Source organism: Prorops nasuta, unplaced genomic scaffold (genome assembly GCF_024137725.1).
Source record: "Prorops nasuta isolate Cenicafe-Biocafe unplaced genomic scaffold, Cenicafe_Pnas_1.2 PNAS00008, whole genome shotgun sequence".
Classification (NCBI taxonomy): domain Eukaryota; kingdom Metazoa; phylum Arthropoda; class Insecta; order Hymenoptera; family Bethylidae; genus Prorops; species Prorops nasuta.
This window is the reverse complement of record NW_027116805.1, coordinates 6,948,976-6,973,568: the sequence shown is the minus strand read 5'-3', so window position 1 is coordinate 6,973,568 and position 24,593 is coordinate 6,948,976. Positions and strand designations below refer to the sequence as shown.

Here is a 24,593-nt window from a genome sequence, read left to right as displayed (position 1 = left end):
TTGTTTGCCCTGCCCTAACACAAGTGAGTTGGAACATTTTATCAGTGAAAACCAACCTCGCATTCGTTCGCCAGCTGTTCCATCGATTTTACACAATATCCTAAAAGAATTTTCAAGAAGCCACAAGGAAATCCAGAGATTTTAGACAATGGACGATTTGGGTGAGCTATTTTCTCTAGATTTTTTCCAGTTTCCTTGAACACTAACCTCAAAATTGACGATCTGTGTACTGCAAGCTGTCAAAATTTTTTTTTCTAACATATACCAAAATAATCTTATCGTGGTGATACTATTAATGCAAACGTGCAGTTCCCAATCAAAAGAAACAATAAAAATTAATTTTAAGGAGAAACTCTTATTTTCTCCTGTAACGCCCAACTGACAAATATGGTAAAAATGGTCAGGTTTTTATCCAAAAGTTGATTGTGAAATTCATTATATCAACAGAATAAATCAACGAGTTTTTCAGAAATCTCATTGAGTGTTTAATATTTACATCAGGTAAATATAATACTTAAAAATTATTTTAATTAATGCTTAGAGGATAATTGATAACAAACGCATCAGAAAATGGTTACCGATCAAACCATGTAGGAAAAGAAATTATAATTCTTTAGAGTGGAATGAGGAGAAAAATATAACATTTTTATTGGAGAACGAATGATTGTTTAAGTTTTAAAGAGAATGAGAGTAAAAGACAGATGAAGCTAGGAAAAAAATTATAAAAAAGTAATATACACTAATAATAAAAAATATAAACTTTTAGAATACAAAATAGTGGAAATTCATACAGAGATCAAAAATATTTTGAAAAGTTGAAAAAAACAGGTGTTTTGAAGGCGGATGAAAAGAAAATAGAGAAAAAAGAGGAGGGGAGAGAGCTAGCCGGTATGGGTCCATTGCACCGGAAGAAACACAGTAAGATTTTAATAAAGACAGGAGCCGTCCGATTTTGTGTGCCAACGTCCCGACGTATATTTTTAGTAGATATCGTGGCGTCGCCGGACGCTTTTCGTTTTACCCGTCGACGTCGGACGTTCGAAATACAACGGAAGGCAAACGCGAAAGCGACCATTTATCTATCTTATGTTATACACTTACAAATCTTTCCGTTAACAACCCAGAATCCGTCACCACCGTTAGTGCAATTTTATCAACGTGAATTATTACGACAAATCGTCTTAATCACTTTTTGCGCTAATCGTTCATTTCGTCTTGTTCAACGCCGTAACCCAACACTGGATTATTTATAAGCCTAATTGTATGTGTACATCAAACCACTACCACTACTAATTTGTGAATACAATCGAAAAATTCGCGAGATTGGATTTTCCTTACAAATCAATATCACATTCGATTGTAATTTTTAGTAAATAAAATAAACGAAACTCTGAAATATTATTAATTTTCGTAAAATTTATTATTGAGATTAATGAATAATTTTATATGGAATGATTAGTGTTCTCCAACAAGTGGCCCTGGTAGCACGTGTTATCCCCTCTATCAATGCATCACGATCACTTCTAACTCAGTCAGTTCTGAATATCGTAACTATAACTCATCTCGTGGTAAACAGTGGCCATGTGGAGTTGGTGTAATCGTCGCGCTGTTTTTGTCCACTTCTAATCCAATTCTTAAAACCTATAAAGATTTGTAGCTCGTTCTTACATTATTTGTCCATATACTTGATCCAATCTCCAATATATAATAACGTATCTCGTTGTAAACAGTGACAACTTGCTGTTCATGTAATTGTTACTTGCCACTATAAATATTGAATGTCTCAACCTTTTTCAATGAAGCTCTAATAGACCCGTGTCATTATTTAATGTTTATCTTAAAAACTTCACCCCATCCTTATTGCTCCATTACATCCTTATCTGTTCTCTATATCCCCACTATCGATACTGTACAATCACTGCTAACTCAGCCTATCCTGAATATCACAACTTCTCTCGCACAGTAAACAGTGGAAATGTGTAGTTGGTGAAATCGTTGCGCGACTCTTGTCCACTTCTTACACTCTTGTTTTTCTTTATAAGCGATTCAAAGAAAACATGGCAATGGACCGATCTATGTACGGCAAAGTTAAACCCGGTGCCACTTACCAGCCCTACAGGATTACCGTTAAAAAAGGCTCTCCTCCAGGATGTAAGTTTTTCTCTCAATCTTTATTGCTCAATAACAATTTTTATGGTATTGAATATTTTTCAACTATCCTGCTGATGTAGTTTAATAGTTTTACCAGTCCTACACCTGTTCCTAATTTCAGTTTGCATTAATATCTTTATAATCACTACCGACCTTAGTAAAATAACTTATTAATTTTATTCAGCTTCTTCTTTGGTTTATTATTATTATATTTCCACTACGTTGTTTCACATTTTCTGTTTTGTACTTCATTCAAACTTTAGTCGACTCTTTCACAGACTTGTTTGGTTTTTTTTTCAAGCCTCCAACGAGTCGAGACTCTGTTTTGCAAGAAATGCCAGCAAAGACAGATAGCAAGGTTGTCATTGAAAATATTATTCAACGGAACGAACATTTTGTTCACGCAATGGGTTTTTGGTAGCTCTCCCAGATTTATTTTCGATGATCCAGCGTAGCGTGCAATGGCCGTGCCATTTCAAGCTCTTCGACTTCCAACACTAGATAATTAAAAATATTATTCAACTGGACTTCAGCATTTGTTCGCACGATAGATATTTGCTCTGGATCTTATATACTTTTATTTATTTTCAATGATCCTGCGTAACGTGTATCGGCCATGCCATTTCGAGCCTCCGACGTCTTCCACTTTAATTAACACGATGTCTGCACTTGATACAATTTGACGGCATTCCTATTAATAATTCCAGAGCTATACGACATGAATGATTTATTATCATTGCATAATCCTCCTCTGTATATCTCCCGTAATACACGGACCAGTCCCACGCCCTTTTTCGAAACTCAAAGGACTGAATTGTTTTGTGGAAAAATTATATTCAACCATTTTGAATAATTAATATTTTATTCATTCATTTATCCTAAAAATGGTTAATTACTTTTTAAGCATTTTTATTTACAGTGTTGAAGATTTAGTTTGAAGTGGAATCAATCGACACTTGTGATTAAACGAAATTCGGGTCAATTGATGCTATTGCTTTCAAAGTGGTTTATTCCTTAACTGATATTCAGCTGATGATTTTAACAATTTATCGAGTAACTTTGTAAAAGCTTTGATGTAGCTGCTGTGCAGAATTTAGCACATTTTCTACCTCGGAGCAATTTTCGTTTGCATAATTATTACTATGTTAATCTGACATTCCGACATTTGCAAATCATTCTGTCATCGTTATTTTAAAAATACGCGATCGATTGCGAGGGTTCCTGTATTACCGATACTGTCAAAACTTTTTTATCGACGGCTGCACTTTCAGCAGCTTCTCGAAATCTCCGGTAGGTGATTCAAAATTCAGTCTCATATTTTTAAGACGCTAGATATTTTTATAATTTAACGTATAATCTTCAGATATCACTCGTAAACAGAAATCGTTTAGAGAATATATAGTTTCAACTTCCATTTTTTTTTCGTCTTCCGGAGCCTTGGATTAGTGAATCTGACCTTGAAACTAATGGAAAGCCATATCTGGAGTGGCTCGTGGGGTTCACCCACGCGAAATCTATCATTGTAAATATAAACGTAAATCCCCATTTATAGATTTTTCAAAGACATCGGAAAATTAAAGCTTCAAACGAAAGGAAATGAGACAATATAATGATTCGAATGACATTGAAGCAATTATAGAATAATTGAATAAGCGGCAAAGCACATCAAAAGAACAACATTATTTTATTTTATACACATTTGGTAAATCTAAGAAACAATTATTTTATTCTTACCGGCTTTTTACGACAATCCTTTCTGAAAATCTCATCTGTTTAAAAATTTTCGCAAATGGTAGTGAAAGATGATCCACTATTTTTTTTAGAAATTCGTAGGATGAAATTGATTTTTGCAAATGTTTGTTTATTCCGGAAGTTAAAAATTGATTTATTATTTGTGGAAGAGAGGCGAGGAAGAAGTTGTGGAATGGGTAGGGATGAGGTTAGTTATTTCTGTATGAGGGAAATTGTGTGTCCTCTAAAATGAAATTTAGGTGAGGCCCGGATGGAGAGCGATCTAGGAGGAGGGCGCGAAAAGAGTAATCGCCACCTCCCGGTGCAGGCAAAACACGTGTGCTCAGTCAACAGACGACGCCAGAGCTGAGACGAGCGAAAAAAAATTAGCACGTGACACAGTTTCCGCGTATCGGAACTATTTGTTTACCTTCTCCTGTTTACTTATATTTTCCTTCAACGTACGAATGCCCTCCGCCATCTTGCGTCGTACCGTCTCTCTAATTCAACCATAAAGTCCCATAAACACGATAAAATCAAGTTTAACACAGCAACAAATTGAATCGTAAAAATTATAATAATTCTCTGTTTTCGGTAATTAATTATATAATATTTAATGCATTATTGAGCCTAGAAAATTGCTCATTTCCGGTGAATGCATACAGTGGCTATTGAAAGTTAGTGCAAGAAAGGTTTTATCGTTTCTTAAAGTGTGAACCTGTTGACTTTTGATTACATAATATTGTGTGAAAAATGTCGATTTACGAGAAACACGTGAAAATTGTAGAGAACAGGAAGCCAATAACACCAATTCCTCCAATTCGTTTGGCTACGATAAAACGACATGAAAAGTGGGAACAATATCTCTGTGAGTAATTTATACGAGTTGTATTTATTTGGACGTTGAAAAACTATCCTGCAGAACGTACAGATAATTACAGGACGAGTAATAAAGAGAATATTTGCAGTAGGCGGTGAGTAGAAGAAGAAATTAGTGATCTGGGTTCTTGCCAGAGACACCAAACTTATTCTTACCATATTGTTCACGGTCGATTTCTTGCACATAATGGTTACAATTATAGTGCAATGGCGTCTATAGAATTGCCAGTCGATTAGATCACACACAAACAACATCACATTTTTGATCCTTGAGTCGATCTGTTTATTTTTCTACCTACCGTGTGTGAGAAAGGGTAAATAAAATAGGCCAATGCTTTTACTAACCAAGTCATGATGAATTTATACTGATTTTTAGATATTCCTGTTCAGTTTGTTTTTCTTGATTTTTCCAGATGCATTACTGGCTGATTTACAAAATACGGTATCACCGGAAGGAGTGCATGGAAGTAGTAACGTGACTTCTGGATATGGATCCTTGAATGGCGCCAGGACTCATGGACCAACTGCCTACAGATCATACGATAACCGAGGATCACCCCTAACATCTCAGTCGGTAAATAAATTCACTTTTTATTAATTCTAAATTATCTCACGACAATAAGAGATTTTAGTGTCTGATCTCTATAGTTCTAATTTAAAATTTCAATATAAACACTTTTACTTGTTTGCGTTCGATAGAACAATTCAGACAGGGTACGTGTAATCAACTATTATAAAGATCGATGCTAAAATGCAGTAAGGGTAGTCGCAATAAAACTAAAGTTGACGGTTTGTTATCGATCGAGAGAATATGCTTTTTAAGATTTTTGTCATCGCCAATAGATGTCGGGTAACGCTCGCCGCGAACGATGACAACTTTGGCAGCATTTGAAATCCTCCACTTTTGACCTTGTCTTTTTACAAACATGATGTAACGCAAACGAACTTCCTTCACCACTTCATTTATTCAAATATTTTCATTGCCAATCTCTTAGGCCAGCTAGCATTTACATACAAAATTAGAGCACTTGCAATATTTTGATTTCCAATCCGTTTCTTTTATTCTTTCGTTGAAAGTTTGTTTTCCTTACATTAAGGTAAGAGAATCTATATAGGTTTTTTTGAAACATTAATGTTATGTTTTATCGATCGACTGACCGGTCACACCTGTTACATTTCCCTGCAATTTTATCGATCGGCATTATGAATTATGTATATCGTCGGTTGGATCAATTTTCTACGAAAGATGCGGTTGAAAAAATGCGCTTGTAACTATTTGTTAAAATGATACAAAGTTAACAAAATATCTGCCACGATTCTTGCAATATTTTGAATATTTCTTTGTAGCAAACTAGAGAGTAATTTTAAAAATAAGATCAATCCGAGCGGTAAGGATAGCGTGGAAAATTTATTCGTTGAATCTATTTTGGACGCTTTCAAGATGGCCGCTGATGGAAGAGGCTCGGCCACTCTCCTAATTGATATGAAAAAGTAGCTCAAATAATAATGACATCAGATTTCGAAATAAAATCAGACGAGCATTTGGCAGGGAAATGGTTTTTCCGTGATTCTACAAGCCAAAATCCACCGCGGAAAATCGTGCAGCTGCGTGAAGGTAGCTGTGTGTGCTTCTGCTAACATTAAAAATACTTTTATGCGTCGAAATATGGGTCATCGGGTTCGTTTGGATGCTCGTCCTCCTCCGCTTTATATTTTTCACAGTTACAGTTGCCGGCCATTCGTCAAAAATTATACTTTCATCTTTTTAACGAACCTAACCTAAACTAAAAACTGATGTCCGCCATCTTTCTTTTTGATTCTAAGAAATTGCAATGTAAACAAACAAATATTCATCCGTACAGATCGCTAGATGGATACTAATTTGTTATTATAGCCTACGTATCAGAACCGCGAAGCGATTGAGGAGACCATGACGAAGACCGGAAGTGGCCCTTATGCGCAGAGTGGAAGTAGCGGAAAAATGCCATCTTTAAACAACAATCTTTCGGAACTGGACACCCTCCTACAAGATCTAAGCAATGCCCGCTATAATTCTCAAGTTCCAGAAAGAGGCGCGTATTGTATTTAATTAATTATTTAAAAAAAAGATAATAGCATGTTTTTAAGAAAATCTATCTCCTACGGGACTCTCTGCAAATTAATATTCCTTTTTTCATTATTAAATGGGACATCTCGTGTGAATTACCATGTTTCCCAGAATTTTCTCTTTTTAATGCCGCAGAACTTTTTTAAATATATGTAAATGACAAAATTCGAATGTTTAATGTATAAAACAATTTTTTTTCCAAATAATTCAAAATAACGATACAGCAACTTTTTAAGTTTAATTTATTTGATTTACAGTTTGCAGCGCCCAGAGCATTCTAATGAATGAAAATAAAAATTTAAGTAGTTTTTCATGAAAGTACGCTCTAACGCTTTGACTAAATCTCAAAGTATAGAAAAAAAATCAATTTTGAAAAATTCTGAATCCTTTTTAAAAATTAACATTTTATATTTTACATAAATTGCAACAAAAGAATTTTATTATTTCAGTTTTTTAAAAATCTAAAGTTTATGCAAAGTGTTAAAATATACTTTTCGAAAAACTGATTTAATTTTTACTTCGATCCATTAGAAAGTCTTGAACATTGCACGACGCAAATCTAAGTTGAGCAACTGTTGCGCGGCTATTTTAAATTTTTTATAAAATAAATATTGTTTTATACATGAAATATGCAATTTTATCATACACTTTTTCTAGATTTAGAATTATTTTATAATCGATAGAAAAACCTAGAGAAAAGGATAATTTGTACTAGATTCCATCCATAATTGAGAAATTATAGTATCAAAGTAAATCGTTTAATTAACGAATTAAATTTTACGATGTTCGTTAATTTACAGACAGTGGACATTTATCAAGTGGACCCGTGAATGGAAGCTGCCAAATTAGTCCAATGATGCGCTCTTCGAGTAGTTTATCAGCTTCCAGACCAACCGTCGATTCTTTGCTCGAAGAGTTGAGCACCGCTGTGCCAAATGGGTTAGTCTTGTCAGCAAATACCAATATCTTCCTCCCAGAACTGATTTCTAAAATTGTTTCAATGTATACCCGATGGAACTTGCTACCCAGTGACATTATCAAGGTCACCATATTTCTGGTACCAGCTCCCCCAATTTATGGGCAACTAGTTCACTTTGAAAGATTTTACAGTTTTAAAATAGCAGTTCGATTGGTTGAACCATTAACAGTCGTGTATTTTTTTTGGGGCTTTTAAATTTTTTTATGAATGTGGATGATGGAAGTTTAAACTTGTTTCCAGAGATTACCACGAGGAGGGAAGAGTTAAGGTCACAATAGAGGAGACGTCGACCGAGGTTCAGCCAATCTACGAAGGATATCCAACAAGCCAGCAAGGATCGTTACATCGTTCAGAAGTCCAGAGAAATTACACAAATGGCCATCATACAGCTAGCAATGCTACCAAGGAACTGGACGATTTGATGGCATCTCTTTCTGAATTCAAGGTACACAGAAATATACACGACCATGGACCAAAACCCACTTTTAGATGACTCAAACTAGGTCCTACTGATCTTCTCAGAATTCTTGAAAATGAAGTTTCAAGCAAACGGGATTTTTCCTGGATCCTGGAAGATTTTGCCAACCCTTGATTGCTACCAAGAAGCTTGATCGTTAGCCAAGCTAAAAGAGTCATCATAATGATTATTGAGGAACTGTTTTTGCTGATCGTGGGATAATTGAATTGGCAAAGATGGAAAATGAGATTTTAATCAGGAGAAAAGCTCCTAAAAGTTAAAGCGTTAAGTAATCCTGAACAGGTTGGGCCAAATTTACTAGGGAATCAGGAAAGACACCAATGTGGAGGCTGTTCCTGACCATTCTTGGCTCCGCGAGATACCAAAATAAATTCCACCATCCACCCGGTGCCTTGTGCCTCCTCCTCCTCTTTTCCACTCACTCTCTGGGGTGGGGCTGGGAAAACACCGAGGGGGAGAGACAGTTATCCACGAAAGCTTCAAAAGCTCCTCTCAGTTAGTCTGCAAGTACGAGCGTAGCACTCGACATCTTCATCCAGTGGGTCTTTAAAAAATACTTCTCTTCTTCAGCTTCTCGCGTTTAAACAGAACCTTGACCCTTTATCTCTCAAAGCTTTAAAGCATCGATTAGAAACTAACTTTTAACTTAATTGAAATTTCCTGTAAACCACACTGGATTTTACCATCGTGTCTTATTTATCATAATAGATTAAGAATGTCAAATCTATTATTATGAATCAGTGACAACCAGGATTAATCAGATAATTTTTTTTATCAAATTGATATTGTTAAAAATGAGTATCGACGATTAGAGTATTTCAGTTCAATGTTTACTTAGATATTTATAATTTCAGATCAACAGCGGATCGCATCAACATCAGACGGTGACAGACTCCCCCTACGCCAAGCCGAACAAGGCCACGAGAAGCTCGCAGAACTTGCCAGCTCCACCAGGCGAAAGCGCGCATTCACGGATTCACATTACTGAGACTCACGCCACTCACCTCTATCAGCAGGGAGACAACCACTTTGTCCAGTCAGCGACTCAAGTCAAACAGAACCAGTTGGATTCTATGCTTGGAAATCTCCAAGCAGACATGAGTCGTCAAGGAGTAAACACAACTCAGAAGGGATGCTGCAATGCTTGCGAGAAACCAATTGTTGGTCAAGTGATCACTGCCCTGGGCAAGACCTGGCATCCTGAACATTTCACTTGTACTCATTGTAATCAGGAGTTGGGTACCAGGAACTTCTTCGAGAGGGAAGGACACCCGTACTGCGAGACTGATTATCATAATCTTTTCTCACCAAGATGCGCCTACTGCAATGGTCCTATTCTGGATGTAAGAGCCACATTCGATCAGTCATCCAAAGTCCTTTGAATAACCTTATAAATCTCATTGGAATCTGGTTTTTAGAAATGCGTAACTGCCTTGGAGAAGACCTGGCACACGGAGCATTTCTTCTGTGCTCAGTGTGGCAAACAATTCGGTGAGGAGGGCTTCCACGAGAGGGATGGGAAACCTTACTGCAGAGAGGACTACTTTGATATGTTCGCCCCTAAGTGTGGTGGCTGCAACCGAGCCATAATGGAAAATTACATTTCTGCCCTTAACAGTCAATGGCATCCAGACTGTTTTGTTTGCAGGGTAGGCTTCCCTACGATAACATCAATTTATCTTCTTTTGGTTTCATTTTCAGAGAAATCCAATGCTACGATGATGCCAATAAACGCTCGATCACGTTTCAGCTACATACGGGCGAAACGATTTATCTATGATGTTTTTTATTTATAATCAGTTTAATTTATCGATAAATCTTTTCGTGTACATGCAGCTAATGATTTCAAGCTCCACTATTCTGAATAATCGAATCGAGCTTTTAATGGTGTTTATAGAATTGTGGAAAGCTTGGTAAGATTGTAGTTATATTTTGTTGTATGATAAAACCTGCAGGATTGCAAGAAACCAGTATCTGGCAAGTCTTTCTATGCTATGGAGGGAAAGCCGGTCTGTCCGAAATGCGTTGGAGTTGACGACGAGGAGGAGGAGGAAGAAGAAGCATAAATTACAAGAAAAGAAAAGAGAATATGCAAAGTTGCTGTCGAATGGTCAATGACTATTCGTCTTGTAGCTTTTCCCCATATGCCCTCTGGCTCAAAATTTGATGCTGAGCCATTTCCCTTCAAAGGTTCTCTTTAGGTTCTTCTAGTCATCCTTGGAGTCTATCTGGATTCTCACCCTTTTTCTTTACACGCTACACACTCTCACATACACACACACGACACTGTAAAAAAAGAACAGCACTATTGATGAATTAATTATAATGATGGAAACCTCGAGGAAATAGTCCTTTCCGTAACCTGTTAATGAAACTCTCACCCATTATTATTAATGTTTGCTAAAGATTGTTATGTATTGTAGCGAAATAAAAAATGAAAAAGAAAGAAAAATGATAAAAATCAAAACAAAAAACAAAGTTACACGTTTACACGGATATACCGGACGTTGGCCGACGATACACGTTTTGCCTATTTATCGTGCCGGATAACTAACTTTAGGCCTTATCGTCATTCCTCGAGGTTTCTTATGCTGTAAATTATCAATGAACGTCGTCATTGCCAGGGCGACGGTTGACGTGCCAAAATTGTTTGTAAATAATACCATTAGTGAATGTCCAATTATAAACAAAAATAGACCGTGGGCTAAAAATAGATTTTTTTTTCGATGAAAGTTACCGATACATATTTATATTGAATTAATAGACCGCGAACTAAAAATAGATATTTCGTAGTGAAAGCTTTTGACTTGTATTTATGTCAATTACCTTGTGCTATATAATTAGAATTTTCTTCGACTATTTTTAGCCCCTTTATACTTTCTCTATTTTTGTTTATCTTTCCTACAATGTATTGTTGAGATCTATTGTTTACCATGATTTTCGTTCGTGGATAGCTTTTCTATATTGCTAAATTATTTACAGGATTGTAGACAAAAGTTCCAAGGGGGCTCATTCTTCGATCATGAAGGGCTACCCTATTGCGAAACTCATTATCATGCCAAACGAGGTTCTTTGTGCGCTGGTTGCCATAAACCAATCACTGGTAAAATTAATTAGGCCTATTTTATTATTTTTTTAAATTCTTTAATCAAATAATTAAATTTTGAATTAATATTAATCCTATTTTAGGTCGCTGTATTACTGCAATGTTCCGAAAATTCCATCCGGAACATTTTGTTTGCGCCTTTTGTTTAAAACAATTAAACAAAGGAACATTCAAGGAACAAAATGACAAACCGTACTGCCATGGCTGCTTCGAAAAGCTTTTTGGATAGACGACCAAACATATTTCTAATTTTAATCGCCACAAAAACAAAGAAAATATTAAGATCAACATTTATAAGTTAATAGTACTAATGAGAAGAAAACTAAAACGAAAGTCATTCATTAATATAGTCTCGATTAATTAAATTATCGCGTTAAGCGCGTTGATTTTTTATGCGGATGAGAACTGTTTTTTAAGCGCGATAAATAAACAAATGATCGCGAGGAATATGAAGGAGTCAACATTTATAATTTAATGAATTCTTAACAAACGTAGCTGAACTTAGTAAAAAAATGTCCTAAATTTTTAATACCATAGAAGCTGTATAATAGTTGGTGCTACTTAGTACTATTAATCAATTAATTTCTATGTTTATATTAATCAGACTTTTTAATTATTATAATATATCATGTATGAGAGATGTAACACGTATTCATGTATAGTCAAAGGGCAACGGTTCTTCCAATTTTCAATTGAATCAACCTACATTAATTACTCCTATATATTAATTTTACTTTGAGATTTTATCATTTTTGTATGAAAAAATGTGGTAATTGTTTTAAGTAACTCTCATTTTATATTTGTTGAAACTTGTTAATTTTTATAGATCAGTTTATTGGGTTTTAACAAAGCAAGGTTGTTAACTAAGTAGATTTTATGGTTTTTCCAAAATTTATTTAACACCATCATGACAGAAACGAAGGTTGATTTTCAATCAAAAGAATAACTTATATATTTAATTATATACATTTTAAATATACGGGTGTACAAAACTTCGATGAGACTAAGTGCTGAATGAATAAAAGAAACGTAATTTACAAGACGATAAAAAATATATTTTATATTATATCCTAAACCCGTGCTATTAAATATTTCACATAGTCATCTTGCAGAGCTATAGCCAATATCCTTATCCTCTTATCGATAAGTCAATGTATTGAACGTATAAACAAATTCAAAGGGATAAATATTTTACATCAATGATATAAAACGCTTAAATTACGCTTTTTTATTTAAAAATTCAAATCTAACAGACCTAATCTGAAGTCTACAGATGTATTGTAATCTAAAACCTTATATATGCTACATGATTTTGGATATATTATCCAAGTGTCAGTTTCAGGTTTTTTTTTCAATTAGTTCAAAAGAAAGATAAATAAGCCCAATTGAATATATATAATATACCTAATATATCACAGATAGGCGAATATTCGAGGTTTCCTCAAATATCGAACTAAGTCACGAAAACCCTTCGGGGGCTCCTCGAATATCAAGCTAAACTGGGGAATAATTCTGAGAAGCTCTCGTGCCACAGATCCGTAAGGTTTTCAGTGTGATTGGAGCTCTGCAATTCAGCGATTGGTGAATCGTGCGATTCATAACCACCATCTGACAGATTGGCATCGACCTTGCTGGAATGAGATCCAGGATCGTTGTCTTCCGATCGAATGCTGGCTGGTGACATGGAATCAGTGCACGTGTAAGGTGAATACTGGTTTTGATAACTGTGATTAGGTGTTAGATAGTTCACGTCACTCGAGTGACTCGCAGAGTCCGAGCAAACTTCTTGTATACTGTCCTGAATGTCATTTTCTTCTGGATAAATAATAGTTATGCAATTGGTTGCCTCGTCGTAAGTTCCGTACACCGTGTCGTTCACCTCCATTTCAGTTACTTCTACTTCCTGCTTGACTTCTACTTCGTTCTTCAGTGGAAAAACATCGAGCGAAGGAACACTGACCAATTTATCTAGATTGCACTCTTCATTTTTTCCTCTGCAAGATTCTATGCCTCCAATGGCTGGATCGGTTTCCACGTCTTTTGATGCCTGCCCCACCATTTTTTCTGTATTGTTACATTTTTGAGAGGGATCCTCTTTGGTTGGGACCTGAAGACATTTATCAATAACAATGATTAATGGTCGAATTACTATACTATATGGATTGATAGATGCTTGAGGAACGAATGAAAGCTCAATATTTTCAAATTGTCATTAACTCATTTTAATTGTTTTTCCTAAAGTATTGACTGTGATGTCTTTAATTTTCTATTCTATAATTGTTTACATGAATTGATGACTCTTTCATTCCTCAAATAGCTCTTTAAAAATGTCAATAGTATTTTTATTCATTGAATTTCAAAATAAATAATATTTGTTGAAACTCACTTGTGCATTTGGCTTATTAGAATTTGCTTCCACTTCTGCGGTAACCTCTCGCAAAAGGCTTTCGGCCAGTTCTTCGAGTCGTTCGATATAATCATCTCCTTGGAGGTCCCCAAACAATTCTTCGAGAGGAGGTAGAGGGTCAGGATCTTCAGCAGAATGGCTGCTCCTGGTGTGAGTGTCAGTGACTGTGCAGGTTGTACTATTCCACCCTTCGGCAGAGGGTAAGTATAGGACACTGCAGATCCCATTGAAGGCACAGTACAGCCTACACGTCCTTGACACATTGTACATACTTGTGGACCCATGTTCCTGCTATCTTTCTCTCGCTTCCACTGTTTAGCTTCAGATAGTAGCGATTCATTTTGGGCTCTTAATATTGAACATTCTTGAAACAACGACTCGTTCCGCTCACGTAATTGCCTTACTGTTTCCTCCAGCTCATCCAGTTTAGCTTTTTTACGATCTCTAGATGTCTGAGCCGCCACTCGATTTTTCAACTTTCTGTAAAATTTAAAACATAATAAATACATTAATTAAAGATGAAACCATAACAAACTGTCTTATTACAATTATTAAAATTGAAAATATCTATTTTAGGAAGTAACCTACTTCCTTTGAAGTTTTTCTTCCCACGTCAAATGATCCAGCCTTCGTTTCTTCCCACGCAAACAAACATCTGTTTTGAATTGAAGGCCATCAATGGTCTCCACCTTGGGTAATTTTTTGGTTTCCATAATTTTCGTATTCAGCAACAAACCAGAGGTCAGGTTGATCCTAGGCACCCTGGCCAGGTCGTCCTTACTGACAAGACTTCCTGGTTGCTTGGGAAAACCCTTAGGAACCGTAATGATGACACTTTTCAAGCTCATAATATGCCATAGAACTTAATTTCCACAAATAATTTATATTTCACTAGTATTTGCTTACTTATTTATTAATGTAATAAAGAAAATCAAAGTTTTCTTCTGGAATAAACCGTTTGCTTTGGCTGCCAGATTGTAAATGAAACGAAACCGATGCGAATCATTACTAAAGAGTTTGAGTAACGAAGTGAATGATGCAAGAGTAGAGTCAAACTGCGATAGAAAATACGTACGCAAACGTCGCAGACCTTTCCTGATTCCGGAAAGTACAATCTGGAAGGAGGGAGTGGGCTGGGGCCATTCAATCGACAGGTCGACGAAGCGATGTGGTCTTTGCTGATTGGCCGGCATTGACGTTATAACTGACCATTCAGATATCAAGGAAGGAAAAACTAGAGAAACTCGGAAAACTTCAAGAAAATTTCTAAACATTTGTCAATATTACGTCAAGATCCCCCCACTTTCTTTTATTGTCTTTCTCCTACTCTGTTATACGATTTGAAATGAAATTTCGCTCTTCTATACAATCCCATTGTCTAATCATTATAATAACTGTTTTTTTATAATCTGAAAATATAATAAACAAGTACGAAATCGCAACTCGCGGAAAACTTAAAAAGAAGTAAAATTAGAATTTACCACTGTTACCCACCCGCTATTCTTTTTCCGTTCTATTTAAATATAAGATCGATAACTGCAAATAACTTTATCTCAATAAAAAAAGTACTAATATATATATATTAATTTTTACAATAAAAGATACAGTACAAACTTAACTAGTATTTCCGGAACAATTAATTAATTTTTTTTCTTTAGCTTCTAATTTATCAATAAATTTTTCAAAAACAATAATAGCTTTGGAAAGTTGTTCAAATACATCTTTGTCAACTTTAAATGATTTGAATTTTTTAGAAGGAACATCATTTATAATTTTTAGTAACGACTTTAATGTAGGCACATTTGTTGGGTCGAAATTCTCTATTCTTTTGGCTTTGAATGGTAGAGCTATTTTGCCAGTTTCCGGATGTACAGTGAATGGGCACTTTAAGAGATGATTCTTGGATCTACTCACTTCCATATCTATTCGGGGATAACAGTATTGTAGCATGACCTCATCCAAAAAATGACTATAATATTTCCAATCATCGCTTTTCTGAAAAATAAAACATGTATATGTGTGTCAATCAATGATTTTTAGAGGTTGTTGATACTGTCAATTGGGGTAGCATTGATCTTTAGGTATGCGATTAATCATATCAGGTACAATGAGTATTAAACCAGTCAAGTTGAAATATTTAACATAGTATATTTTCATGTTATGTGACACCTCAAATATTTATCAATAATAAAAATGTGTACAATAATATAATAATAGTAAATATTTATGAAAAATGATCAATCTCACATAAAAATGACCAATTCTACCCAAAATGATAATAATATTTTTAATTAAAAGTTTTCAAATTATTGTATTGAAAAGTTACTGTATCTATTCTTTTGAAATATTCAACAAATACATTCCACCGGTCTAAACTTGTTTCATGCTGCAATAGAATAGTTTTTATCTCCTCCTGAATTTCATCTTTATTTGGAAGTAACTTCAAAAATGCATCTATTCTCTCCAATGTTCCAAGCATATTTTGGTCTTCCACACAAAATTTTATGAATATTGGTTTTATGATATGTAAAGCACACCTATTAATTTTTATATTTATTGGTGACGATATGATAATACACAATTTAAATTATATTGAAATTAAGTATGTATACTTCACATTATCTAGCAGGTCTCCTTCAGGTAATCTTACTTTCCTTTTCAAATTAAAATTATCCTTCACCACTATTAAATGTTCAGAAATGTCGTATCTACTTTTCTCATTTAAACTTAATGCAGATTTATCAGAAATCCAGCAATGTATTCCTCTTCTACCAGAAAATACCCATAAGATGTGTTTGAATGAAAATTCGTCTAAACAATATAAGAAAGAATTAATTGACTGTATAATAAATAATTTTGCTTTTAAGGACTTACTTTTTAAAGAGTGATGCAATATTTTAACAGCAATAACCATGTATTGCCAACATCTTTTACAAATATTACTTTCAGTACAGCATGTTCTTACATCATTATAATCAGAGATATCAATGTCAATCACAAATTCTTTTAGAAGTGGCTTCAAACCTATTGTATTGGGACCAGGCCTGTAAAGTTTCTTATCAACATTATAAACAAATTTTATATAATGAAAAATAACTCATTTATAATTATTCCTACGTCGCATTATAAATAGCCCCTATATCAATTTTTTGAGGACATAATTTGTGAATACGGATTTGTAAATCTGCATGACACATAAATTGTAGATAACGTAAGTAAGCCCCTTTAATCAATGTGAAAGAAAATTCTCTATAAGGAAATAGATGATCTGAAAAGAAAAATCATAATTGTGTGAAAATTACAAATTTGATACGAATGAAAATGACAAACTTTTAAATTCTTACCATGAGTGTCAAGCCATTGACATATTTTCTTACAAGGAAAAATTTTTCTGTAATAATATCTCAAATATTGTTGGTATTCATTTAGATTTCCTTCCATTGGCTTTTATTTTTGTTTACCTAGCTATAATAATTACTTGTTATTATTCGAAAATGTTAAAAAATGTAACTTCTCCTAAGTTCTTAATATTCAAGTTAGAGGAATCTTAAATTCAAAATTATTATATATGATATAAAACAATTTTTAATTAAAAAATTTACTACATTTTATAGTTTTTTCATTATCTATTTCAGTGGATTTATTAAAATTTCCCGCTTTTATACAGGATTTCCTAACTGCTAAAGCCACTAAATACGTTACTATCTACAATTCCACAGTCCACTGGACCCCTGTGCCCTGTACCCCTGATTCCACACAAGAACAACTGTGGTTGGGTTGGGTAGGAAATGATAATTTGTAAAAGGGTGAAAACCTGAGAAAACCTAACCTCAAGTTTTATGCCAATTGCCATTATTGCCAATGGCCAAGTGTGTCGGCTGGTAGGTTGGTGTGAGCCCATAAGGCTCCTACCACTGTGTATTTGATTTGATAGGAAAAATAAATCTCCTCGCTATCTGTATAAATTTGTTTATGTATTTTCTCTAAATCCAATTTAATATTCAAAAAGCAGATTTACAAATCATACATCATGCCTCCTAAAAAGGCCCCTGTTGCTAGTAAAAAAGCAGAGCAGAAAAAGAAGGAAAAGGTTATTGAGGTAAAAATTACGTTTTTATTGTCTTGATTAAAAAACTAAAATTTATACTTTTATCTATATTATTTTTTCTTTGTTGAGACATTTCTTGCTGTCCAATTTCTGTAAATGATTTCTATATTTTTATTTTTTCTTAGGATAAAACATTTGGTATTAAGAACAAGAAAGGAGCTAAACAACAGAAATTTATCCAACAAGTAGAAAAGCAGGTGAAATCTGGAGGAATTAATCCCAGAAAAATAGAAGATCCTAATGCAAAAAAATTAGAAAAAGAGAAGAAGCTGAAAGAACAAAAAGAACTTGCATTAATCTTCAAGCCAGTTCAATCTCAAAAAATAGATAAAGGTAATTGTTTATTATAAAACAATGTTAACTATTGATTAATAAATAAAAAACATTCCTTCCAGGAACTGATCCCAAGTCTGTTGTTTGCGCCTTCTTTAAACAAGGACAGTGTACAAAAGGAGACAAGTGTAAGTTTTCTCATGATCTTACTATTGAGAGAAAAGCAGAAAAACGTTCTTTGTATTGTGACATGAGAGATGATGACAAAGAAGAAGATACAATGGATAAGTGGGATGAGGATAAATTGAAGGAAGTTGTTGAAAAGAAGCATGGAGGTGGAGGAAATAGACCCACCACAGATATTGTAAGATTATAATCATAATTTTTACCAAAAATAATTCAACAACACCAATTTAACAAATATTTCACAGATTTGCAAGCATTTCTTAGAAGCTGTAGAAAAGTCCAAGTATGGCTGGTTTTGGGAGTGTCCATCAGGACAAAAATGTATTTATCGACATGCTTTGCCACCAGGTTTTGTTTTACGTAAAGACAAAAAGAAGGAGGAAAAGAAGGATGAAATTTCCTTAGAAGATTTAATAGAAAGGGAAAGGGCGAATCTAGGACCCAATCAAGTAATATTAAAATTTATTCCCAACATTAATATAGCAATATTAACAAATGAAATTTCTTTTAGACCAAAATTACATTGGAGACTTTCTTAGCATGGAAGAAGAGGAAGCTAAAGGAGAAGAAGGAGAAAGCAACTAGAGACGAAGAAAAGAGACGTAGTGATTTTAAGGCGGGTCGCCAGGTGGGAATTTCTGGACGAGAAATGTTCTACTTCAATCCAGATTTGGCTACTGGAGACGGTATCGATGATGGAGATGAAGCAATCGATAATTATGCTCTTCACGAAGAAGATGAAGAGAGTGTTGAGTTTAGAGAACTTGATATGGAAAGATTAACTATGGAAGTTAGTGAAGTTGATAATAGTCATATTACTGTCGCCTCTGAGGAACGTTTAAAAGGAATTGGTGCACCCGAAAGTAATGGAGAACCTTCTGGTTAGTTTAGTTTAGTTTAAGTAATACAAATGTGTGTGATACTTCCTATTAAACCAAAATTAAACTTAATAATTTATTTTTAGTAGCAGCTGAAGACGGAGCAACAGCCTTAGCGATAAATGAAAATCTATTTACTGAGGAGGACCTCGAAGGATTGGAGGAGGAACTGGGGGACCTGGATTTGGAGGAGTAATCCAGATGTCCCGCACGCATCTCTCCTCAAGGCTCAATGGTGTGTTTTCCTTTCTTTTTTAATTGCATATTCCTACTTGTATACTGCCTTATTCAGTAGTGACAATTAGGCGTTACTTGTATTAAAAACAAAACTTGAAAAATATAATGTTCAATCGTTATTATATACTCCTATCCCCTTCTTCGTATTTTACACACAAAAAATTGCCGGCAGTTAAGCAAGAAACTACATTATCGACGTATAAAATGTTTTATTTTCTCTGTCGATAATGTAGAAATTTATATAGATTAAAAGTCGATGTAGTAGCGAACTGCAAGAGAATGTTTAGTGATAAAAGATATAATCGGTGTTCAGTTGGACATCTCCGAGAAAAAGACGTAATAGAAAGAGAGGGGTTGAGAATGTAACATACGAGAAAGGAATTAAATTCCATTCGAATCTATTTGCACTTATTGAAGTACCCACTTGAGTCCAATTCCTTGACACACCCTTTCGATTTTAATTTCCTTTACAAAGTTGGAAGTGTATGCAGGGAAAATCATCTATCACGAAAAATTAGGGGGCGGAGGAGGATGACACGTGACTGGATAATTTGTATAAAAGATGATTTCTGTTGGGAATGATGTAACTATCCCATCATCCCATGATGTTTGGCTTGTGGCCAGCTGTTAATTTCTGTTTGGCCACTACTCCTTTCATCACGAAATTCCCCGTCACGTGCTGCTGCCTTTTATAATATCTTGTAACGGCACGTGCCGTTTATGGATACATTTGCAGTCAAATTATTGCGGCAGTCCATGAAACTTTTCATAAAAATTAATATTCATCTTGACAGGGAAAATCTTAGTGTGTATAGAAATTAAAACCCTTTCATGTTTTGTATATACATTTATTTAACTTTTCCATTTATCCAAAAGGTTATTAACGTGTAAGAATTAAAAATTAAAATTTTTACAAAACGGAACATGACGTTGCAGAAGAAATTAAAGTGAATTCTATGAAATTTTTGTAAGATATTGTATTCCTTTGCTACTTCCCCTTTCTTTCCAGGCTAAGACAGGAAGTATGGATTTCTCGATAGGCTCAGGTGTTACTGTGCAAATATATCTGCTCCGTTATAGCTTATTCAAAAAAAGTTGGGGAACTACTTTAAAAATTTGAGGTTATAAAGAGAAATGAAGTTTCGATTGCTTCTATTACGAAAGTAAATAAATATTTGTTAAGGTTATGAGCGTCTACCGAAAGGGTTAAGAATTGACAAAAAATAAAATTATTTAACAGCAATGACGCTTTGAGAATGCAAAATACGTCAAAAATTTGAAAATGATTGCAATTCGTATCTTTAGATCGATGTTTTGAACATTCTTGGAAAACTATTGAGACAAGTAAATTTTCATTAGGTAAATAAAGAGAGTAAATGCAAACGGAAGAGTAAATGATGATAATGGCGTCGAGACTGTTGGGCAGGGAAACAAGATGTCCCGCAGGACGGGATTGGAGGATTCTAAGGGATGCTAGGCGTGTCACAGGAAGAGGGGATCGAATGAGATTCGGGATTGATAGAGGGGATAGGCTGGATTCTGCACCTGCTGGACCCAGCATCCCGAGGGGAAGACTCAAATTCGCCTGTGAAATCGCTTAAACCTCCTGGACACTCCCAAATCTTTCAGATCTTATCGCAGTTTTCTTCCAAAAGTCGATCGAGTCTCTTCAACCCCTATTCTCGTCAAATAAAATTGGTAGTGTTTATATTTAAAACCAGTGATAGAATAAAAAATTTAATTAAACTCGAAAGAAGAAAACTATTGAGCTTGCAGATAAAAATGTGAGTTCCCTAAAGTGCAACATTAAAAATGTGGAATGAAAAATTTACATTAATATTATTTTTGTAAAAAAAATGTGCAGTTTTCGGGAAAATTCGCCGAATAAGAGGAAAGTTTGTTAAAGAAATTGCCAGTTTTTAAGATATTTATGTAAGTAAAGTAAGCTTTTCCTACGGTAATTTATTTATTTTTCTTTTATAATTATAAATTTTTATTCATGCACAACACTCTCCTCATTGATTTTTACATATACAAAATGGCGGTCGTAGGCATCATTGTTTATTGTAAAGTCTGTATATTCTCCTTTATATTAATTAAACTGTAAATTTGTAAGAAGTAAACATATTTTTTTAAGGTTTTAAATACGGAGTAGCGAAAATTCTCAATAGAAAAGAACTGGAGTAATCGGGATCGAGTAAAGTGACAACATTTTTATGGTCGCTAGATGGGGGGAAGGGGGATGTTTGAAATTGCGTGAAATCTGGGATTACTGAAAAATTCAGGATATTGGCGGGAGTCAGTCCATACGAATTGCCGGTTTACCATAAGAATCAGATCGAATGAGACTCAGGGGCTGTCAGTTTCGTCAATAATTAAGGAGAAACCACCGAGACGACACGTTTCTCTCAATAATACAAAGTTTGGTCGAAAAACGTCAATCTTATTCACAAAACATAAGATTCCCTTGGAAAAAATTCAACCGAAGTATAAAAATTATTACAACATTCGTAAAGTTAAATAAGCAATACTTAATTTTTCAAATAAACGATCTCCGATCATTCAGTAAGAGTTTCCAGGGATGTGAGAATTGTACAAATATTTTCACGACTATATCCAATATTTATTGTGGATTCCCAAGGCGCGTTTAACCCTTTCAATGTATTTTCTACTCACCCCTTTTTTCCTTATTTGTTCCCTTAACTTGAGGCTGTTGGTAATTATAACTATGAAATTTTCAGACAATGGAGAGAGATGCTTTCCTGCCAATTCCAGCCTGCTGTAATCTTCAACCTAGACGAAGGTAAATGCTTCAGAGATTTAAGAAACAACAAATATAGTTTAAGAGGTTATGCGGCTATGATGGAACTATAATTGCGTGTATGTTTTTAAGAGATAGAGATTGTAACGGGATGAATGGAGGTGGGGGAAGCGGAGGTAACGATTGTGGAGGAGCAGTTGGCAATTTAACCCGAGAGGAGCGTCGTCGTCGTCGACGAGCAACCCAGAAGTACAGAACTGCACACGCAACGAGGTAATCGTCTTCCGCCATATTTCAGACATTCAACGGAGACAACTTTAATATTTTGATATGATGCTCTGTAATTTTTAACGACAATAGTCGGGCTGTATTCCAAATTATGCATATGCGCTCATAAATCAGTCATGTGTTCAATAAGAAATTTAACATAATCTATTTACGCTAAGCGCCTTGTGCTCAACTCTAAACGCTGCCTCGGTGTAAGGATTTAAACCTGTATATATACACATATTTATTTTTATTTTTAGCAGTATTTGTCGTTAACGAATACGTATGACGAATAACTGTCCAAGTGCCAATTTGAAAAATATTCGGAAAGAAGCCAATACATTAGACGGAATTAGATGGAAGTTTCATTTGGTGGAACAAAAAAATCGGTGATTAAGTACTATTAAAATGGTTTGTTATTATCAGCAAGGGTACATGTATACATGATCATTATAAAGCCATTTTTGTTCTTTTTTGTCACTTGGATGGTTATCAAGAGTGGATTCCGAGCTACGCATGGAACGCATAGTGCTTTCTTTATTTTACATTTGTATAGAATCTATACACTTTGTGTTTATGTAGAATCCCAAGAGACACGTTGGTGTCCCGATGGCAAGTATATGAAACAGGAAAATATTCTATCGAGCATTATACAGCTGAATTTATTGTTCATGTAACCTAAAAATAATTTTTATATGCCTTCGATTTTGATTCGATAGTTTGTTGATTAAAATGTTCTTTCTTGGTAGGGAACGCGTGAGGGTGGAGGCTTTCAATCTGGCGTTCGCAGAATTGCGGAGACTTTTGCCAACTTTACCACCTGACAAGAAGTTGTCAAAAATCGAAATTCTACGCCTGGCAATTTGCTATATAGCTTACCTGAACCACGTTCTCGAGGCGTAACCTATGGTGGAGGATACATTGACAGTAAAAACAAGAAAACTCACACTGGAAGAAGAACGATAAATGCAGAATAAAATATTACGACATCAAAATATCCCGTTTTTCCCTTGGTAATCGGAAGTCCTCCGGTTCAGGAAATAAAGATTTAAGTAAGTCATCGCGTAAAAAATGGCAGTGTCTCGACTTTTTTTAAAATGACCTGACGTAGAGACACTGCCGTGTCTCTTGATACACGAATTTTTAAATTTTGATGTATTTGGACAACCAAAACCTTATTGATTGTGAGGTTATGTGATTAATGAGAGTGAGTAGTTTGACCACACGAATTAGGGACTTCCGATTCCCGAGGGAATAGTTTTCCCCATATCGGGCATGCAGCAAGTGAAAAAGAATCGAACTCGTCGGAGAAATCAACTTCACGCATCGTCGAGCCCATTTCAACGAATTCCATTAAGTCCTACGACTTTCCTTTATTTTACTATTCAAGTATTATGACCATTGTACATGTGTATAAAGTATTCGAACTCTTTTTATACATTGCAATTTTTAGTATTCCAGATCCCACCTCATAATATGTAATTATTAATAATAAAACAATAGAATTTAAAAAATTCAATTGTTTAACTAATATATGTTTGCTTAAAATTAATTTGGATTTGCATATTTGCACTTGTGACAGAGGTTAATCTGAATGAATGACTGTTATTATGGCGGTGCCACCCCAAAATCCTAGTAGGATAAATTATAGGCTTTAAATCTGCTGGCTTGTGCAAATATATTTGCAAAGCTGCTACTTTAAATGCGTTGTTAGAGTTCTGTTGGGTATGAGACAGATACTTTTTATTATAGCTATCTTCAATCAAGAGAACAGAAGGTGAAATGAAAAATTGCTCGAGTGTTCAGTAATTAAGGTTATGTTTCCGATAATCAGCTATATGTATATTGTATAGGCGAAGAAAAAAATCTAAATAAATTTCTATAATGGTTAAGATTATCTTCACAATCGAAGAGTCGTTGACAAAAATATCGAGCACTAAGCTAATTAAAGGTTATTTCCCGGCTGATGCCCTCGTTTATCGCTCAAGGATAGTAACTTGTCCTGTTGGAGGGGAATTTTCTATTGGCCCATGTTTTCCCGTGTA

At 34.7% G+C, this 24,593-nt stretch overlaps 5 protein-coding genes across 16 annotated transcripts; 3 read left to right on the top strand and 2 right to left on the bottom strand.

Annotated features, from left to right (window-relative positions):
• Positions 1–8: 8 nt before the first annotated feature.
• Positions 9–12,160, top strand: LOC136775719 (leupaxin-like). 4 transcript variants are annotated; one of them, XM_066730735.1, is made up of 10 exons: positions 812–1,261; positions 2,043–2,151; positions 5,175–5,335; positions 6,656–6,833; positions 7,669–7,807; positions 8,088–8,292; positions 9,180–9,668; positions 9,744–9,974; positions 11,308–11,428; positions 11,515–12,160. In XM_066730735.1, exons 2-10 carry the CDS (start codon positions 2,058–2,060, stop codon positions 11,658–11,660), a joined length of 1,764 nt encoding a protein of 587 aa, XP_066586832.1. In that variant the 5' UTR covers positions 812–1,261; positions 2,043–2,057; the 3' UTR covers positions 11,661–12,160. The 4 variants fall into 4 exon arrangements, with proteins under 4 accessions (XP_066586834.1, XP_066586832.1, XP_066586831.1 ...); XM_066730737.1 differs by lacking the exons at positions 812–1,261; positions 2,043–2,151 and adding an exon at positions 9–161; XM_066730734.1 differs by lacking the exons at positions 812–1,261; positions 2,043–2,151 and adding an exon at positions 4,239–4,750.
• Positions 12,161–12,303: 143 nt separating this feature from the next.
• Positions 12,304–15,258, bottom strand: Xbp1 (X box binding protein 1). 4 transcript variants are annotated; one of them, XM_066730749.1, is made up of 4 exons: positions 14,914–15,258; positions 14,427–14,650; positions 13,818–14,318; positions 13,288–13,538 (listed from the first exon to the last, which is right to left on the bottom strand). In XM_066730749.1, the coding sequence occupies exons 2-4, from the start codon at positions 14,549–14,551 to the stop codon at positions 13,436–13,438; spliced, it is 729 nt and encodes a 242-aa protein (XP_066586846.1). In that variant the 5' UTR covers positions 14,552–14,650; positions 14,914–15,258; the 3' UTR covers positions 13,288–13,435. The 4 variants fall into 4 exon arrangements, with proteins under 4 accessions (XP_066586843.1, XP_066586846.1, XP_066586845.1 ...); XM_066730748.1 differs by lacking the exon at positions 14,914–15,258 and adding an exon at positions 14,745–14,896; XM_066730747.1 differs by lacking the exon at positions 14,914–15,258 and having other exon boundaries at positions 14,427–14,901.
• A 141-nt stretch (positions 15,259–15,399) lies between these two features.
• Positions 15,400–22,215, bottom strand: LOC136775721 (DNA primase small subunit-like). Of its 3 annotated transcripts, none has more exons than XM_066730742.1 (7): positions 22,197–22,215; positions 17,183–17,303; positions 16,956–17,106; positions 16,713–16,882; positions 16,451–16,649; positions 16,165–16,375; positions 15,400–15,833 (listed from the first exon to the last, which is right to left on the bottom strand). In XM_066730742.1, the coding sequence occupies exons 2-7, from the start codon at positions 17,277–17,279 to the stop codon at positions 15,453–15,455; spliced, it is 1,209 nt and encodes a 402-aa protein (XP_066586839.1). In that variant the 5' UTR covers positions 17,280–17,303; positions 22,197–22,215; the 3' UTR covers positions 15,400–15,452. The 3 variants fall into 3 exon arrangements, with proteins under 3 accessions (XP_066586839.1, XP_066586838.1, XP_066586840.1); XM_066730741.1 differs by lacking the exon at positions 22,197–22,215 and adding an exon at positions 17,668–17,716; XM_066730743.1 differs by lacking the exon at positions 22,197–22,215 and having other exon boundaries at positions 16,198–16,375; positions 17,183–17,627.
• LOC136775722 (zinc finger CCCH domain-containing protein 15 homolog) lies at positions 17,804–19,620 on the top strand. 2 transcript variants are annotated; one of them, XM_066730745.1, is made up of 6 exons: positions 17,804–17,937; positions 18,072–18,279; positions 18,342–18,583; positions 18,651–18,854; positions 18,917–19,286; positions 19,373–19,620. In XM_066730745.1, exons 1-6 carry the CDS (start codon positions 17,869–17,871, stop codon positions 19,477–19,479), a joined length of 1,200 nt encoding a protein of 399 aa, XP_066586842.1. In that variant the 5' UTR covers positions 17,804–17,868; the 3' UTR covers positions 19,480–19,620. The 2 variants fall into 2 exon arrangements, with proteins under 2 accessions (XP_066586842.1, XP_066586841.1); XM_066730744.1 differs by having other exon boundaries at positions 19,370–19,620.
• On the top strand, positions 21,123–24,020 carry LOC136775727 (helix-loop-helix protein 1-like). 3 transcript variants are annotated; one of them, XM_066730758.1, is made up of 5 exons: positions 21,123–21,304; positions 21,385–21,452; positions 22,262–22,323; positions 22,414–22,554; positions 23,298–24,020. In XM_066730758.1, the coding sequence occupies exons 3-5, from the start codon at positions 22,265–22,267 to the stop codon at positions 23,449–23,451; spliced, it is 354 nt and encodes a 117-aa protein (XP_066586855.1). In that variant the 5' UTR covers positions 21,123–21,304; positions 21,385–21,452; positions 22,262–22,264; the 3' UTR covers positions 23,452–24,020. The 3 variants fall into 3 exon arrangements, with proteins under 3 accessions (XP_066586855.1, XP_066586856.1, XP_066586854.1); XM_066730759.1 differs by having other exon boundaries at positions 21,123–21,452; positions 22,420–22,554; XM_066730757.1 differs by having other exon boundaries at positions 21,123–21,452.
• Positions 24,021–24,593: the final 573 nt, after the last annotated feature.